The following is a 20,387-nucleotide window of genomic DNA, read 5'->3' on the forward strand; positions in this document are numbered from 1 at the left end:
TAGTAAACTGAGACTTCTTATGTGCTTTTGATGGGTAACTTTCCACAATATAAGGCTTCAATATTTAAATAATATTGCTCTTTGTTTTGTTGCCCATATTTCTTTTCTAAGGTTTTATGTTTATTAACTAAAACTATTTACAATGAACAAAGAAATAAGTATAAGGAAAAAATTGAAAGAAAAATTGTGTTAATGCTTTTATTGCATAATAAGAAATTATCAAGACATTGTAATAAACATTACTCTTACCTAAGCATTTTTACTTAAATTGCATTTTAGTTATTGAAAGCAGAGGTCAGACTCACAATTTAATGGGTCAAGGGTGTTTGTCAGGGAAAAGGATTATATGTATGGTATGTTCAAACACATATAACATATGTAGGTGATTACACATGTATCTGATAAAAATATAGAGCTTTGGAAATTTGGTTTCGGAGAGGAGTTAGCAATTAATGTCATAAAGAAAAGATCAGATAAAAGAGCTATGCTTTTGTTCCTTCATGCATCTATCAATGTCTTGCCTCAAAAAGGGAGCGGCTGGCATGAAGGAGACTTTAAACAGGTGATTCCTAAAAGGCCCTGTTGGTCTGCCGCTAGGGATTTGGACTTTGCCTTACTTTTTTCCAAAGGCTTTCTGATTCCTAGAACACCTCCATGGCCAGAGACTTTGACAAATTTCTCTTTCCATAGAAGTGGAATTTAGCCAAAAAAATGGCAGTTTGTCTAACTTTCCTTGGTGTGCCGGCTGCTCTCATGTGTGGCAAACATTGATATAGATGCATCAATTCACAAGCACAGTGATATGTCAGTGGGACTTGTGGGTAATCAAAATGTGGGTTCGGCAACAGTGGAAAATGTTATACCCAATATACCTTAAAAGTCCTATTAGAGGCACATGCCCTAATAGATGTGAATGATGTCTTTTTGACAAAATTTTAAAAATAGTAACATTGGCACCAAATGCACCTGCTCAGTCTGACGTCATGCATATATACTCATACCCTATTGTATTCTTTTTTATAATTTTTACATACATTGAACAGGAAGTGTTGGAAGTTCTGTAGATCTCATTTTTGATTTACACACCTGGTGGTATACAGCTACAATGTAGGATACACTGATTGCTGATTGGTCAGTTGCAGGCTTTCGACTCTGCCTACCATTTAGGTGATAAGTAATTTTGACAAGCGTAGCCAGTATTTGATATTTATGACTTCATACATGACTGATTTTCTAACTAAGAAGATTTTGAAAAAATACTGAATGGGAAAAAAAAGGTTCTTATTTAGCGGGCAGAGTTCTCAAAAAAGACGCATACTTGGCGCATCTAATGGGACAGTTACGGTATTTATTACACATGCTAAATGTCTGCTTGCTATCCACATGCTAATCTTAGGTCGCTTTGACTACCGATGTGCGCGGTCTCGCGTAACATGGGGCTGTGTTCTCACTGTGGCGAGCTTAGACGACGCTAAACAAACTTGCCTGCTAGATCCGATGTGCCAGGCATTTGTCGTCTTTTCACAGAATCCAGAAAATGATGGTAAAATTAACAGATCAGCACATGCTAATGTACATTCATGCATGGCTATTCTGTATGATAGTTTCGTTAGAACTTCAGTTTTATCTTCAGAAACACCTGTTATATTGTGCTTTGCTTTCTTATATAGTTGTACCTTGTCATTTTCTTTCAGTTACACTTCTTTAATTTCGTTATGGATTTGGGCTTTTTTAGAGTAGAAAAAACCTATGGTGTCTTCTTTTGAAATCTGGCACCACTATTTGAAATAATTTTTAAAATACTGTTAACTATTTAAGTAATTTTAGTGAATTATTATATTAAATAATTCTTTTTTTAATTAAGTACATGTATTTACTGTCATAATTTTTGTGTGTAATTATGTTAATAGTCACAAAGATATTATCCACAAGTTTCACGTTCTATAATTTTGTTTGAAAAACAAATTTTGAGTTGTTGCACAATTGATAGCGGTATGAATACTTTTTCCGACACTTTTTTACTGAAAATATTTATCATGCACCCTTACAAAACCAGTATAAATATTTAACAATACTTACAATACGACCTGACATAATGTTACAATGTGCTGAGATATGAAGTAAATAAAAGTACTAGATAGGAGATTTTTATGATATTAAAAAGGACTATTTCATGGTTTGAAAAATGCTTTTTTTACAAGGAAAAAAAAAAGAATTCAAAATAAAGTGTGGCAAATCATTATGAGTGTTAAAACTTTGATATTGACAGGGGGAACCCTTCAACAAATGATAATATGTGCTCAAATATTGTCTTTGTAACAGGAGTCAGCAAAAGGTCGTAGTGTGATTGGTTACCGGGTAATAGACAACATCACGTGATTCTACTAATGTATTTGATAAAGGTTAAAATATTTGTCAGCTATGGTAAAGTTCTTTTTGTGAGTAGCGTCCCTTTTGTAAGAAAGTAAACACTCATGTTTGTTTTCAATTTATTTCTCAATAAATCATTTTATCGTAAATATTCAATATATTTCTGCATGTGTTAACTTGCGTGATTTTACCTACCTCAGTTGTTCTCTTCGGTGGACACAGTATCGGTACTTACCATTACCACGTTCGTCTCCGGTCCGACATTATCGGCCTGAAATGGACTTGTGAAAAACTGATAAAATCCTAATAGCATAGAAAGGACGCAGGCAATTTTTGAGACGATAATCTGGGGTAAAAAAGTGCGTCCTATGCATAGTATAATACGGTAATAGACAATATCAGGTGATTCTACTAATGTATTTGATAAAGGTTAAAATATCTGTCAGCTATGGTAAAGTTCTTGTGACTGAGTGGTTAAGGCCTCGGTTTTCTATTTTTTCTTGACTGTACCGACGCAGGTTCACTCCTCACTTAAACCAGAATTATTTTTTTTATACTTTAATTTTTTTTTTTTTTGCAATTTTGGTATCAAAGAGTAAAATAATTATAAAACAAGTGTTAACAGATGCAATTTGGTAAAGCTCAAATAAGTCCAAAAAAAAGGAGCGAGTCTCTTTAATGAAAACAGTATTTTAAATGTTCAATGGTAGACGCACATACTTGCACACACTATAAGAGCCCTGATAATACCTATTTGTTAACTAACTTGTTTTAAAATCATTGTCCTTATTCCTTGTAACTGTGCGCACCAGTGCTTAGCACTCTTGACACTCAGGATCATCATTTAACGGGCCTCCCAGAAGACTGTTCGTAGTTTTAGTGTTGAGACACGGGATGTAATCTGCGACCTTCAAGGTTGGTAGTCAAGTGTCTTACCATCAGACCACAGACCACCACATTAAGATGGCATTCTTTTTTATAGCTAGATACACAATGTTGTAATATCTGCACTCCTAGTATTTTTCCTGTTCTGCTAAACTTGTAGATTAGACTAAACATACATGTTTCTTTAAATGGGTAACTTTTGTATACATTGTTCATAAAACAAATAATGATTATGTAAATGGGTAACTTGTGTATTGTTCATAAAACAAATACATGTATTTGAATATAACACTAGCTATTCTAATTGTTGTAAAAAAGCACACTACACATAAAACATATTAACAATAAAGCCAATCGCTAACTCTTACACATTTTGTTATTGAACATAACCTGTAAGACTATTTCTGTCGTAAGAAGATATAAAAACAAGTTATTCCAGAAAAATAATTCCTTTTTAGTGTTTAATGAATCCATATGTACTATTTGCCTTTGTTTGAACATACAATCAATTCTGTCTTCTTGTTCACCATAAATCATATCTCATAATTAAATTTCTGTAAAAATGAGAATTAATGCTGAAACATATTAATTAAAAGTATTTTTAATGATTTTTTTTTATTAACCGAGATTTCTTTTTTCTTATAATGATCTTATTTGTATAGAATTAAACAAAGCATATCTGGAATTATATTACCCTCATATAATTAATACTATCATGTGCTACACATATATATGGACAAGGAAGTCACATTATTTTTAAGATTAGAAGCTATGATGTATAGTTGGTGTAATTTTGTTTATTATAGGCATTAAAGGCAGTCTTTTATAGCAACATAAATTAGTCAAGAATAGATTTATACAAATGTATAAAATGTCTCTTAGTATTCCAGATTTAATTTATTTTCTATAGAGAATATGACCTGTAAAATTGAAAGCATTATTCATTTATTTTTTTATGTAGCTCAAAATGGTTTATTTTCATAACAATTTATTAAAACAAGTTATTCAACACTTAAACTGTTTACGCATGTTAGTAGGAATGGTATGAAAATGAAGTTGTTTCATAATAATTTTAGTTTCATTATTCCATACCTTATGCCTATATAAAACAAAATCAGGTTTGATGTGTGATATATTTTTTTTACAATGTCCAGTTGGTGTTAAAGGGACTAGACACCAGATGATACAATTGCAAGAAAAAAAGAAAATTGTCTAAAACTTACATAAAAATGATATCATTGTGTACAATGCATTGAATATCACTTACTGATGTATCACATGCTTATGCACTTTTTCCAATGTGAAATTTACTAGCGTTGTGTACCAGGTAATTCTTAGGAAATTTAAAAATAGTGTTGGTATATTTATCTGTAATCATAAACGGATATGATTTTAACTGGGAAACCATAATGCGCTATTTGAAACGGGGAAACACAGATGAAACAGCAACAATCATGTTGCGTTTATTATTTTAACCATGTAAAGAGATGTATTATCGGCCTCCTACTAGCTCGCATTGACAGATCTTATTTTGGGGAAAAACTGAATTAATTTTTGACGAATTTTGCACCATCTGGTGTCAACCCCCTTGTTTAGGTTTTGGCTTTTGGGCTTGTGCATATATATTGTGCATATATATTGTGGAAGTTTCATCATTATGAACAAATATATTTTCACAGCTATGATGACAGCAGTGATGAAGAACTCTGTTGACAGTGCTCCGGATGAGAATTATGGGGCGACAATGTTTCGGAAACGTCCGAAGAAGTCCAAAGTAACTTCTAAGCCAAAGGAAAATAACGCCGATGGTGGCAACAATACCAGGGAGTCTTGTATTGCAAGAGTTCTTGATCATATGGAGAGTGGGCGGGCTCGACGAGAGAAACGATTGTATACGCATCTTGGAATGAAAGGTTAAAAAGCGTATAATCAAATTTTTACTGTGTCATTAGCCTGATGGATGTTTAATATATAAGTGCTTTGAGAACCTTTATATTAAAATTCCTAATAAATTTGATTGATATTTACCAAGTATGATACAAGTTTAGTTTTTTAAAAATGTTATTTCTTTTTTGGTTGTTTATTTATTTATTTTTCTTCTCCTGAACAAACTGTTCAGGTATTGTTATAGCCCTGGCAATATTGTTATGTCAATTCACATGTTCAAACATATATTTCAAATAACTGAAATATCTTTCAAGAATTTTTATAATTTTATGAAACTTGCCCTTCATCTTACCAATGCTATCATACATTATATATATGTTCTATAGCAAGGCACAGCTACTCTTTGACCAACTGATAAAAAAACAGTCAGTTGTTGTGACATCTGCTGGCACAGCTTTATAACATTGAATGTCTGTCTCTCCAGACATTCCTGAGAAGACCTGGCTGCAGTTCGCATATACACTAATGTTTTCCCACAACCTAGGCCCGTCTCAGCTCTCAATTAATTCTACGCGTGGTGGCAGGTATGTGTTGTAAGGGATTTTTAGATATTTTCATAGCTTTGGTGTCATTGTCATCTTCAGTTGTTTTGTTATTGTTGGTTTGCCGTGCATATTTGATGTTTGAACGGAACTTGGTACACATGTTGCCAAACAAGTGCACAAATGTATAGCAAGGTCCATAACCTTTTAATGATTGTTGAGTTATGCCCCTTGTTCACATAAAAAATACAGATAACACTGGTGTCTGCTCCACATGGCACATGTTTTTTCCTAGCATGCCACCCAGTTAATGTAAAATAGTTGAAGAAGCACACTTAGTTACCTTGTGCCAAATTCTGAAGGATGGCAATATTTAAGCAAAAACATCTGTGGTAAAAATGTTCATTTGTTTCATAAAATGTTCTAGCAAGGCCTCTGGCACATGGCCACTTCAAATTATATATTTGCTATGGCTTTGAACACCTTTACTCACTTCATTTAAAGATCAGGTATGGGCGGGGCCTTTCCCTTTTAGTTTGGGTTTTTAATTGGGAGGGAGGGTGGGGGGGGGGGGGGGGGGGGGCAAATGGGATAGCCTAATCATGGTCGTAAAACAAAAACTTCAATCTAAGCTTAAAATCTGTTCAAAATGCTATGAAACTTGGTACAAATATTGCCAGAGACAAATTGCACATGTATTGCAAGGCCAATAACTCTGGTCTTAATAGTTATTATGCCCCTCTATTGACTGAAAAAACAACAGGCATGTTTTATTGTACGCTTGTCGGGCTAATGTTTTTTAATCAAAACGGCATGTTCATTTTACCTACACTGCAACTCTGCCTTGTTTACAGACTAAAGCTTCAGTTTGATGAAAATGCTGTTGGGTTAAAGCGTGGTGAATACATGCTAGAATATGGTCGCCACCACTACCATGTTGCCTACCTGGCTCTGTACCACCTTGACAGGATACTCGGGGTATGTGTTGGTTTTAGTGATAAGGAAATGTGTATTGGTTGGATTATTGTTGGAAAATACAGTTGTTGTTCTTCTTTTTATGCCCCCGAAGGTGGGCATATTAAAATCGCACCGTCTGTCCGTCCGTCCGTCCATCCGGCTCTGTTACTTTCCCTTGTATGGACAGATTTTAAAATAACTTGCCACATGTTTTCCACATACCAAGACGACGTGTGGCGTGCAAGACTCGTGTCCCTACCTCAAAGGTCAAGGTCACACTTAGTGTTTATTCACAATGGAGTGCTGCATATAAGGACATAGAGTATAGGTTGTCGTGTCCATGCTGTAACTTTCCCTTGTATGGACAGATTTTAAAATAACTTGCCACATGTGTACCACATACCAAGGCGACGTGTCGCGTGGAAGACCCGTGTCCCTACCTCAAAGGTCAAGATCACATTTAGTGTTTATTCACAATGGAGTGCTGCATATAAGGACATAGAGTATAGGTTGTCGTGTCCGGGCTGTAACTTTCCCTTGTATGGACAGATTTTAAAATAACTTGCCACATGTGTTCCACATACCAAGACGACGTGTCGCGTGCAAGACCCGTGTCCCTACCTCAAAGGTCAAAGTCACACTTAGTGTTTATTCACAATGGAGTGCTGCATATAAGGACATAGAGTAAAGGTTGTCGTGTCCGGGCTGTAACTTTCCCTTGTATGGACAGATTTTAAAATAACTTGCCACATGTGTTCCACATACCAAGACGACGTGTCGCCTGCAAGACCCGTGTCCCTACCACTAAAGTCAAGGTCACACTTAGTGTTTATTCACAATGGAGTGCTGCATATAAGGACATAGAGTATAGGTTGTCGTGTCCGGGCTGTAACTTTCCCTTGTATAGACAGATTTTAAAATAACTTGCCACATGTGTTCCACATACCAAGACGACGTGTCGCGTGCAAGACCTGTGTCCCTACCTCAAAGGTCAAGGTCACACTTAGTGTTTATTCACAATGGAGTGCTGCATATAAGGACATAGAGTATAGGTTGTCGTGTCCGGGCTGTAACTTTCTCTTGTATGGACAGATTTTAAAATAACTTGCCACATGTGTTCCACATACCAAGACGACGTGTCGCCTGCAAGACCTGTGTCCCTACCTCAAAGGTCAAGGTCACACTTAGTGTTTATTCACAATGGAGTGCTGCATATAATGACATAGAGTATAGGTTGTCGTGTCTGGGCGGTAACTTTCCCTTGTATGGACAGATTTTGAAATAACTTGCCAAATGTGTTCCACATACCAAGATGACGTGTCACGTGCAAAACCCGTGTCCCTACCTCAAAGGTCAAGGTCACACTTAGTGTTTATTCACAATGGAGTGCTGCATATAAGGACATAGAGTATAGGTTGTCGTGTCCGGGCTGTAACTTTCCCTTGTATGGACAGATTTTAAAATAACTTGCCACATGTGTTCCACATACGAAGACGACGTGTCGCGTGCAAGACCCGTGTCCCTACCTCAAAGGTCAAGGTCACACTTAGTGTTTATTCACAATGGAGTGCTGCATATAAGGATATAGAGTATAGGTTGTCGTGTCCGGGCTGTAACTTTCCCTTGTATGGACAGATTTTAAAATAACTTGCCACATGTGTTCCACATACCAAGACGACATTTCGCGTGCAAGACCCGTGTCCCTACCTCAAAGGTCAAGGTCACACTTAGTGTTTATTCACAATGGAGTGCTGCATATAAGGACATAGAGTATAGGTTGTCGTGTCCGGGCTGTAACTTTCTCTTGTATGGACAGATTTTAAAATAACTTGCCACACGTGTTCCACATATCAAGACGACGTGTCACGTGCAAGACCCGTGTCCCTGCCTCAAAGGTCAAGGTCACACATAGTGTTTATTCACAATGGAGTGCTGCATATAAGGACATAGAGTGTAGGTTGTCGTGTCCGGGCTGTAACTTTCCCTTGTATGGACAGATTTTAAAATAACTTGTCACATGTGTTCCACATACCAAGACGACGTGTCGCGTGCAAGACCCGTGTCCCCACCTCAAAGGTCAAGGCCACAGTTAGTGTTTATTCACAATGGAGTGCTGCATATAAGGACATAGAGTATAGGTTGTCGTGTCCGGGCTGTAACTTTCTCTTGTATGGACAGATTTTAAAATAACTTGCCACACGTGTTCCACATAACAAGACGAGGTGTCGCCTGCAAGACCCGTGTCCCTGCCTCAAAGGTCAAGGTCACACATAGTGTTTATTCACAATGGAGTGCTGCATATAAGGACATAGAGTGTAGGTTGTCGTGTCCGGGCTGTAACTTTCCCTTGTATGGACAGATTTTAAAATAACTTGTCACATGTGTTCCACATACCAAGACGACGTGTCGCGTGCAAGACCTGTGTCCCTATCTCAAAGGTCAAGGCCACACTTAGTGTTTATTCACAATGGAGTGCTGCATATAAGGACATAGAGTATAGGTTGTCGTGTCCGGGCTGTTACTTTCCCTTGTATGGACAGATTTTAAAATCACTTGCTACATGTGTTCCACATACGAAGACGACGTGTCGTGTGCAAGACCCATGTCCCTACCTCCAAGGTGAAAGATACACTAAGTGTTTATTCACAAGGGAATTCTGAATATAAGGACATAACGGTGTAGGTTGTCAAATATGGGTGGTATTTTTTATGTTCAGAGGCAATTTAAAATAACTTGCCATATGTATTTGACACGTAAAGGAAAGATCAACTTTTCATGTACTGACCTTGTTCGTAGGTCAATGTCACATTCAGGGGCATTCGTCACATACTGTGACAGCTCTTGTTGTTTTTTTCATCACCACTACCACGCCAGCTGCCTGGCACTGTGCCTCCAGGACAGGATACTTAGGGAATGTGTTGGTTTAACTATGTTTTGAGTGTTAAGGGAATGTATGTAAGAGTATTGGTTGGATTATTGTTGAAAAATAAATGTTTTTGGGGCAGTGGGAGGCGGAAGGGAAGAGAGTTAAGACTGTTATATGGTGGACACCACAACATGATACCACATCAGTAACCTGGGTCCTGTTTCAAAAAAGGGTGTAAGGCTTTAAAATCATAAATGTAACCCTGTTTTTTACTTGTACTGCGTTCTAATAAAAATATTGTAAGGACATTTATCTCATAAATTCTGCTCGTAACTTTATTTTGACCCCGAGCACTCTTTAGCAGTGTAAGGATTAAGACTAAGGCCCATGGCTGTCTACCAGCTGGACATGATACTTAGAGTATGTGTATTTGATAGTGATTGCATTGGTTGTATTGGTAAGATTAAGGTTGAAAAAAGAGTGAACTGATTTGGTGGGAATAGGATGGGAGTTATTATTTGATAGAGTAATGTCACAACTATTATCATTTTTGAATATACTTAAATCCAAAGCATTTCAAGTACAAGACAGTTAACACACTGACACTTATAATAAGTAAAAAAATGAAATTGATTTAAAGTTGTGAACTGATTGTGTCCATTAACATGATATTATCCATTGAGTATGTTAATTTTTTTATTAAAAACATTCTTTACACTAATTTTCCCTCGAAAAAATTCCTGGTCAAGGCAGAAGAGACACGAGTTTTCCAGATGTCTGATGTTCACTTGAGCCCCCAACAACTTGGGAGGTGCACACAAAAACCACTAGACCTTCTCCCTATGACACATCAAGTTCAACATATTTTTCTTCTATTTCAGCTGTATCATGTTCCACCAGCAATAGCAAGGGCCATGTCAAAGGCAGAGTATACAGACATTACTGGACACCGGGACCACATGGAAAAACTAGCCAATTTTAGCACAAAGGAAGGCAGATGGTTACAGGGTATGTTTTGATTTAAGTTACTTTTTGTGGTTTATAGGTCATGGTCAAGGTCAGAGTATACAGACGTCATTGAAGGCAGGGACGATATGGAAAAACTAGCTAATTTTAGAACAAAGAAAAGTATATGGTTACAGTGCATGTTTTAATTTAGGTTACTTTTGTGGTATATAGGTCAAGGTCAATGTCAGAGTACACAGACAGTACTGAACACAGGGAACACATGGAAAAACTAGCTGATTTAAGCACAAAGAAAGGTAGATGGTTACAGAGTATGTTTCAAATTAGGTTAATTTTGTGGTATATAGGTCAAGGTCAATGTCAGAGTACACAGACAGTACTGAACACAGGGAACACATGGAAAAACTAGCTGATTTAAGCACAAAGAAAGGTAGATGGTTACAGAGTATGTTTCAAATTAGGTTAATTTTGTGGTATATAGGTCGAGGCCAAGGTCAGAGTATACAGACATCACTGAAAATAGGGACCGCATGAAAAAACTAGCAAATGTTAGCTGAAGGAAAGGCAGATATTGTTAAAGAGTATGTTTTGATATGCTTTAAGTAACTTTTATGATATACAGGTCAAGGTCAAGGTATAATTTAACATCACTGGACATAGGGACCACATGAAAAACAAGCAAATGTAAGCCCAAAGGAAGGTAGATGGTTACTGGGTTTGTTCTGGTATAAGTTACTTATGTGGTATAAAGGTCAAGATCAGAGTAAGCAGACATCACAGGACATAGAGATCACATTGTAATACTGGCTGATGCTAGCTTTAAGGAAGGAATATGGCTACATGGTTTGTTCTGGTATGATAATTTTATAAGTTACTTCTGTTGTATGAAGGTCAAGGTCAGAGTACACAAACATCACTGTACATAGAAATCACATGGAAAAACTGGCTAATGTAAGTTTCAAGGAGTGAAGACTGCTACATGTTGTGTTTTGATATTAAGTAATAAGTTACTTTTATAGTTCAGTGTCAGATAATACAGACATAATTGGACACAGGGACCACAGGGAAAACTAGCAATTGATAGCCCAAAGGAAGGCAGATGGTTACATTGCTAATTGTTTGTTTTGGTATAATATGAGTTACTTCTGTGGTATAGAGGTCAAGGTCAGAGTTTATAGACATCACTGGACACATGGACCACATGGGAAAAAACTAACAAATATTAGCTCAAAGGAAGGTAGATGTTTATGAAGAAACTGGCTGGTGTTAGTTTTAAGGAAGAAAGATGGCAACAGGGTTTGTTCTGGTATGATGAGTTACTTCTTAGGTATGGGCAAGGTCAGAGTTATCAGACATCAGACATCACAGGGGATAGGGACTACATGGAAAAACTAGCAAATGTTAGGTGGGAGGAAGGTAGATGGATCTGGTATAATATAAATAATGTCTGTTATATATAGGCCAGTGTCAAGGTAGTCAGCATGGAGAGCATAAGTAACTTCTGTTATATATAGGTCAATGTCAAGGTAGTCAGCATGGAGAGCATAAGTAACTTCTGTTATATATACATGGGTGAAAGTTTTCCGTATTAATACGGAATTGCGTATTTTCGGTCTTCTCAGGGGTCATTTTTCTAAATCGTGTAAATCCGTGGAGTTTTTCAGGGGGGTGGAGGGGGTACCCCAAACCCCATCATAATCATGGCGATCTACTCAAAATCGAAGATAAAACAAAGTTAAATTTTCTGGCTTCCCAATTTTGGTCTATAAATAGCGTTGTCATAAGTGGTAAAATACTGTCGGCGATATCAGCCGAACGTTTCCGAAAATAGTCGTTTCTTTTTGTAAAAAAGCATAGTCATTCCAATGTTCTCCGAATAACCTCGGCAGTTTCCGCGCCAACAAAAACTTGGATGGCGGAAAAAGCCGGTTTTCGCCGAATATTTATGGTCAGTATCCTTTACGACTTTTACGACTCACCGCAAATTGGAGGCAAAAATAAACAATTAAATAAATCGAAATACTGCTGTCAAAATCGAACAATGAAGTTTGTACCCCCAGGGTATAATACTAAAGAGCTTAAACAGCCTGCGAAAAACAAATGGATGTGGCAATGGCTGTCAAAAGTCGATTCGAAGGGGGTGAAATGGTCCGATTGGTGTTTTACCATTCAATATAAATCTTTAAATGTATTCTGCTTTTCATTTTTTAACTTTTATTGAATGAGTTACAGAGTTAAATGAATTCTTGATTAATTAGCAAGAATTGAAGTATTGAGGGATATTTCTGTCAGGGGCCTTATGTACATGTATGTTGACAAAAGCTGCCAGAAATATTATAAATATACAACATAGATTTGATTGATTAAAAGACAGGAAAGGCTTTGAAATGTGTTTTAAAATGCTAAATTTCTGGAGCTTCCGGGGGCCTCCGGCCCCCTGGACCCCTGGCCAGGGATTTGCCCTGCGGCCCCCTGGCCCCCAGCTTAATTTTTCAGTATTTTGAAAATTTGCAACTTTCACCCATGTATATAGGTCAATGTCAAGGTAGTCAGCATGGGGACCATAAGTAACTTCTGTTATATATAGGTCAATGTCAAGGTAGTCAGCATGGACTGCATAAGTATTTTCAGTTATATATATGTCAATGTCAAGGTAGCCAGCATGAAGAGCATAAGTAACTTCTATTATATATAGGTCAATGTCAAGGTAGTCAGAATGGACAGCATAAGTATTTTCTGTTATTTATAGGACAATGTCAAGGTAGTCAGCATGGAGAGCATAAGTATTTTCTGTTATTTATAGGACAATGTCAAGGTAGTCAGCATGGACACTATGAGTATTTTCTGTTATATAGATCAATGTCAAGGTAGTCAGCATGGAGAGCATAAGTAACTTCTGTTATATATAGGTCAATGTCAAGGTAGTCAGCATGGAGAGCATAAGTAACTTCTGTTATATATAGGTCAATGTCAAGGTAGTCAGCATGGAGAGCATAAGTATTTTCTGTTATATATAGGTCAATGTCAAGGTAGTCAGCATGGAGAGCATAAGTAACTTCTGTTATATAGATCAATGTCAAGGTAGTCAGCATGGATAGCGTAAGTATCTTCTGTTATATATAGGTCAATGTCAAGGTATAAGAAACTTCTGTTATATATAGGTCAATGTCAAGGTAGTCAGCATGGAGAGCATAAGTAACTTCTGTTATATATAGGTCAATGTCATGGTAGTCAGCATGGAGAGCTTGCAGGCCTGTTTTTTTGGCGACCACTGCAAATGTTCAAAATGGCCAGCAATTCTGCAAAATAAAATATTTTATTTTAGAAACTCAATGCCATTATTTTCAAAAGATTACATTAAAAGTAATAAGGACAGGATAGGAATTATTAAAGCTTTTACTAGAACTGTTTGATACATAAATAAAAATAATGGTTTGAAAATAAAAGTTCATTTTTAAGGAGCTTTGATACCGTGCAATTATTTTGTGTTTTCTTTATCCATAGAAATCTTACAAACCTGAACGAAACATTTATTTCTTCATTTTTAAGGTGTGTTTTTTTTTTTTTTTTGCTGAAGTACATTTTTTTTCTTAAGGTTATTGTTATACACCAGTGTCAGCAACTTTTCAATTAAAACTTGTGACTGACCGTTTGGTGCCCTTTGTAATTGCCATGAACTGTATAAAACCATATTGATATGATTAACAGCTGGAAGTGTGATGTAGATTTTGTTTAATTTAAGTCTGCTTAAGTTCTTAACGCAATATGACAATATTGCCATATAAACTGTAAATTCATTATTTGCCTTCTTTGCACTATTTTTGATCAAAAGAAATGTATTTCTTTATTTCAAAATTAATACATTTATATTTGGAAATTACATACATATTTCAAAGAATAAGTGCTTGTTCATTTTATCCATTTAATTTTACATCGAGCTGGTTCTCAGACTTTCCTAACTAATTTAAGTAATAAGTAGATGACATGAAGTAATATTTTAATGAATAAGAATGAGCGGAGTGAGTGTAGCAAACAAGCCCTTCTTAATCATTAAAAAATTACGTCAGGTCATATAATTGGCTTGGAATATAACCTCATTGTCATACACATTGTCAACACAAACTCTGATACAGGTATAGTGTGTATAGGATGAGTGGCAGTAGGGGGACCTTCAAACATCCGGGAAATGTGAAATTCTTAATTATTAAGCCTAGAACTTAATGACTGCCTTTCTGCTATTGCCTTGGCTGAATATATAGGTTGTTTTCTAATCAGTAATTGCTGATGGTTAATTAATTTTATATTATCTGTTTATTATACTTCATATAAGTCATTGTGATATAAAAGCAGGTTTTGTTGTTGTTTGATAAAAGTTTCTGTAATCCATGAGTGTTGTCTGCTGGATGGTCCTCCCATTATGAAGGTTGAAGGGTTAACCGTTCTCTCTCTCATGGGCCCTGCCAAGTGCTGTTTCTGACTTTTCCAGAACAGGAACTTCAGTATTTTATATTGGCCAGTGTTTTATTGTGAAATTATTTTATTTCAGTCGTGTTGATTGCTGCCATTCCTCCTATTATGAAGGTTGAAGAGTTAACTGTTTAATGTGTTTTCAGGTCCTGCTTGAGTGTTGGTCCTGACTTTTCCAGTACACAGAAACTTCATTTTTTTCTATTGGCCATTATTTAAGTGTGTGTTTTTTTTTGTTTTATTTCAGTAGTGTTGACTGCTGCCATTCCTCCCGCTATGAAGGTTGTAGGGTTAACTGTTCCATATGTCTCCGTGCCGTGCTTGAGTGCTGTTTCTGAATTTTCCAGTATACAGAAACAAAATTGTTTTAGTGGGTTTTTTTAAATTTTATTTCAGGAGTGTTGACTGCTGCCATTCCTCCCGTAATGAAGTTGGAGAAGTTAACCGTTCCCCGTCTCGAGACATTACCCAGTGATATTCCCGAATTTTCTCGTACACAGAAACTTCAGCTCGAGTATCTACTATTGGCCACCATGTCCAAGATGGGTCAACCAACAAAGGGCTATTATGGCTATAAAGGTAGGGATCTGTTCTAAAAATATTTGAATAAAGTATTTTTGGATTTGAAATGATTATGAAACAGCTTGAGTAACCACATCCAAGATGGCTGCACCAACTAACTATCTGTACATATTATTATTATTATTTTATTTCAAAATAAATCATAAAAATATGGCAAAAATGAATATATACAACTAAAAGAGAAACTTATTACACAGATGTGTTCAGTAATTTTGATATATATTCATGTATTTAGTTACTGCAATGTCTACTACTGGTATAGCCTAATGACAGACTTTGAATGCCAATGTAAGAAAGTACAAAGCTAATATTTATGTATATTGCTATATATTATGACATATAAATGATAATTACTTTTGCCTTGTCATTTATAGAGAATTATTAAAATGGTTGGTGTTTTGAGGTCGTTAATATTTCAGACTGCACTCTGATTGGGCATTAGCACAATACCATTTGACCAATAGTAAACAAGGCTTCATATATCCACAATTCCGTTTCATAAATATCAAACATCACTAGAAACAGATATTTCTCTTACATTTATCTGACATATTTTATATCTTATATTTAATTTAAATAATGAAAACAAGCAGAGAAAAATGTAAATAATTATAAGGATTGATTCGTATTTTACTCCTTCATGCAGTATAAATGCTTTTATATAAGTGTGTCTTTGCAAATTTCTCAAGGAGAACTAAAGGGTTTAATGAATTTGTAAAATAACTGTTATACTTTAAAATGAAATTCTGCATGAAAGAGTATAAATCAAATTCTGATTCCAATTCTACTAAACAAACATGATGACAAAACCATTTTTAGTCCAACTATTCGAAAAACAAATCAAAGCGACTGCAGAGTATAATTACCATCAGATAAGAATTGAAAACTTCTGTTTCAAAAAAAGTTTCATATCTTATTCTTTATAATTATTTCATTATTATCATTGATTCCAAAGGGGATTCGTGACAAACAAAACGTTGAAAAAATCTCGGATTTCATCATACATGTATCTGATTTCATGTTCTGTTATACAACACACTGGGTAACGCCTGTAGCATCCTGAAAACTTTATGAAGCCATAGCTTTTTACATAAAGCTGGAGCCAGCAAGAATTCTTTTTACCTTAATAATGTCTAGTCTCATGAAATGTCTTTTTTTTTCAAATCTGTCCATAAAACTTCATATTTTGACTTCGGTGGAAGGTGAGGTTGCAACAATATAATTAAACATACATTAGCCAGGGTGGTTGAGGATGTTCATCGTTATGCTGAAAATGTATATTAAAGTTCATACCGTACAGAAGTAATACGACCCCTATTATCCTTTAAGATGACTAACAGAATATAAGCTACTAAGTGACTTTTTTTTCTGCCTGTCAACTTAGTTTCTATAATGTAAGAAAATTGCAAAATAAAGACATAATTAAATGTCATCTTGTATAATCATTAAATGTCATCTTGTATAATCATTAAATGTCATCTTGTATAGTCAAATCCTGTGAACAGTATTATCTGGTATTTATCAAGTATTTATCCTTAATTATTATGAAAAGTCAGGATATGTATAGACATTATGAAGGAGAAGTAATGATTTTTTATTGAAAAGTTTTGATGCTATCTGAAACTAAAAAGAATGCATAAATGGTAATTTTTCTATGTGTATTTACACATTATCAGCCAAGACCACTGCATTAGCCATTGCGCCATGTTAATATTAATGTGCCCATATCTTGAAAAAAAACACTTACAGTTAACTTGATGTACAATTTTACAGTAATGACAAGTTCATGTAAAGCATGTCCATTACTCTTTCAATTTAGACAGTTGATCAAATCACAAAAACATATGAGCATGAGCTTCTGTTTGCCTTACTCTTCTTGTTCTATCTTCACTCAATTTGTTCGGCATTTTTCAGGCCATTTGATCCATTTTGAAGCTGACCTGGCCTTCACAAACAGTAAGAAGCTGCCCATGGACTATTTCTACAACTGTCAATTTCCAAACACTGTTTACAAGACCCTAAACTGCTACAGATGCTCTGAGGACAAGAAAATGGCCAAGATCTGTGGTCTTGGAGCAGAGGTTAGGCCGTTATTTTAAAAATAGTTTGTTTGTTTCTCTACCACTGTTTTACGGTAGGTGTGGGTGGGTAAGTGTGTGTTTTTGATCCCTTACCCCTTGAACTTAAAACTTGATCCATGATGAAATGCACAAAGAAATTATGACAATTTTTGTGGCCTAACTAATGAGAAAAAAGAAAAAGATAAAATGTTTTCGGGTTACCTGACCGACCCTTTTTAGCTCGACTATTCGAAGAATAGGTAGGCTATACTACTCGCCCCAGCGTCGGCGTCCGGTTAAAGTTTTAGGGCAAGTTGGGATTTTCACTTATAAGTCCAATACCCTTCATTCAATTGACTCAATACTTCACACAGTTGTTCAGGGCCATCACATGATGAGGTTAGATAACTCCATATTATTCTATACACAAGTTATGGCCCCTGATTGACTTAGGTTAAAATTTTAGGGCAGGTTAAAGTTTTAGGGCAAGTTGGGATTTTCACTTAAAACTCCAATACCATTCATTCAATTGACTAAATACTTCACACAGTTGTTTAGAGCCATCACATAATGAGGTTAGATAACGCCAGATTATCTTTTATACAAATTATGGCCCCTGATTGACTATGGAACTTAGGTTAAAGTTTTAGGGCAGGTTGGGATATTTATTAATAACTTCTATACCCTTCATTCAAATGACTTAATACTTCACACAATTGTTCAGGACCATCACCCAATGAGGTTACATACCTCTATATCCTTAATACAGGTTATGGCCCCTGATTAAATTAGGTTACAGTTTTAGGCAAGTAAAAGTTCAGGGCAAGTTGGGATTTTAATAAAAAAACTTCTATACCTTTCATTCAATGCACTTAATAAAATTCAAAATTATTTAAGACCATCTTACAACAAGAAACATTACTCCATTTTAATTCTAAATACAAATTATGTCCCTTGAATATATATATATATTTTTTTTTTATTTTTTAATTTCTTTTGACAGGCACATTTTTATATTCTTAACCAGTTTTTTACCAAGGGAAAACAAGTTATTAGAATGACTTGCGTCATTGTTTGGGTGGGCTGGTGGGAGGGCAGCATCAAAGTGACCTTATGTATCAAATAATTTAAGTTAAGTTTGACATAAAGAGACCAAACTTGGTAATATTACATCATTATTGTATTCACTTCTAAGTCAAAGCGGCTTAGTCGAGCGCGCTGTCTTACGACAGCTCTTGTTTGATTTGCCAACAACTCAAAAAAATATTGCCAAAAATAAAATAATAAATATTTAAACTTTAAATTTAAAAAATGTATCAAAAATTTTCCATCCGAAAATATTGCATACATTTTTTATGCCCCCTTCGAAGACGAGGGGTATATTGCTTTGCACAGGCAAAGCTTGTCCGAGTGATAACTCAACAATCCCTGACTTGACTTGGAGGTTGGGCCTGACCATTAGATGACCCCTATAGTTTTTGGGGGGGTCATCGGGCCAAAGGTCAAGGTCACAATGACCTTGAATGGTAAAAGGGTGTCCCAGTGATAACTCTACAATGCCTGCACCCATGGCCCTCAAACTTAACTTGGAGGTTTTAGGGGTCATTTGGCCAAAGGTCAAGGTCACAGTGACCTTGAATGATTAAAGGTTATCCGAGTGATAACTCAACAATGCCTACACCCATGGCCCTCAAACTTGACTTGGAGGTCGGGCCTGACCAGTAGATGACCCTTATTGATTTTATGGGTCAAAGGTCAAGGTCACAAAGCAAACTTTACAATTCCTGGACTTATGGTCATCAAACTTGACATGAAGGCTGGGCCTGACCAGAAGATGACCCTTATTGATTTTAGGAGTCATCGGGTCAAAGGTCAAGTTCACAGTGACCTTGAGTGCGAAAATATTTCGAGTGATAACTCGACAATGCCTGCACCCATGGCTCTCAAACTTGGAGTTGCGTCTGACCTGTAGATGACCCCTTATGATTTTAGGGGTCATCGGGTCAAAGGTCAAGGTCACAGTGACTTTGAATGAAAAAAGCTTGTCTGTGTGATGCCTGCACCCATGGCCCTCAAACTTGACATTTAGATTTTTGGTGACCAGCTGATGACTCCTGGATTTTGAGGTTAAAGGTCATGGTCATAACACACTCTATTTTCACACTTTGAATGGGCATAATCTTCAAACTGCCTTAACGGCATCCAATGTCAGCGACATATCAGCTGTCATTTTGATCTATGCCTATTTCATTCAATTGTCCATATACTGTGAAATCATTATTGTTTGTGGGCATGAAATTTCGTGGTTTGCCAAAAAAAAACAATTTCGTGGGTACTTGAATTCGTGGATTTTCATTTTGAAAAAAAAAAATCGAAGATGCGATCGTCCTAGATCGTCTGCATAATATCCACGCGCTGGCCCGTGATTTCCGTCTTCTACGTCACTCGGTTTATGACACTCGCTAATGTGGTACGACATGCCAATTTGTGCATATACCCATGTCACTTATCGATTTAATTGGGAATAAAGGTAATAAAAGAAGATGTACCCTGATCATAAATACAGATAGGGGAAGCCATTGAATGCCAATTAAGAATTTTGCAAACTGTGAAAACACCGAAAAGGTGCGTATATTGTCACGTTCGGTGCTTAGTAACCTTCAATGTACTAGTAATCGATTAATTATTTCATTAAATAAAAAAATCGAGTATGGACACTCATCACGCACATCTTGTAAACTTGGAGATTTTCATTAACAGCACACGTTTAACCACGTACTTTTAACTGTCATTTGCTGCATAAAA

The 20,387-nt window shown here is 36.0% G+C and overlaps 1 protein-coding gene across 3 annotated transcripts in view; it reads left to right on the forward strand.

The window, feature by feature from the left end:
• The window catches only part of LOC128230575 (uncharacterized), a 43,457-nt gene that overhangs the window by 14,174 nt on the left and 8,896 nt on the right, over positions 1–20,387 (forward strand). For 2 of the 3 annotated variants that reach the window (XM_052942982.1, XM_052942981.1), the window contains exons 7-13: positions 1,397–1,543; positions 4,935–5,168; positions 5,627–5,726; positions 6,539–6,662; positions 10,389–10,515; positions 15,337–15,519; positions 17,437–17,603. In XM_052942982.1, coding sequence (XP_052798942.1) covers positions 1,397–1,543; positions 4,935–5,168; positions 5,627–5,726; positions 6,539–6,662; positions 10,389–10,515; positions 15,337–15,519; positions 17,437–17,603 — 1,082 coding nt within the window. The remainder of the gene's footprint in view (positions 1–1,396; positions 1,544–4,934; positions 5,169–5,626; positions 5,727–6,538; positions 6,663–10,388; positions 10,516–15,336; positions 15,520–17,436; positions 17,604–20,387) is intronic. The other variant, XM_052942983.1, reaches the window with a different exon arrangement.

The sequence above is a fragment of the Mya arenaria genome, chromosome 4 (genome assembly GCF_026914265.1).
Source record: "Mya arenaria isolate MELC-2E11 chromosome 4, ASM2691426v1".
Taxonomy (NCBI): Eukaryota; Metazoa; Mollusca; class Bivalvia; order Myida; family Myidae; genus Mya; species Mya arenaria.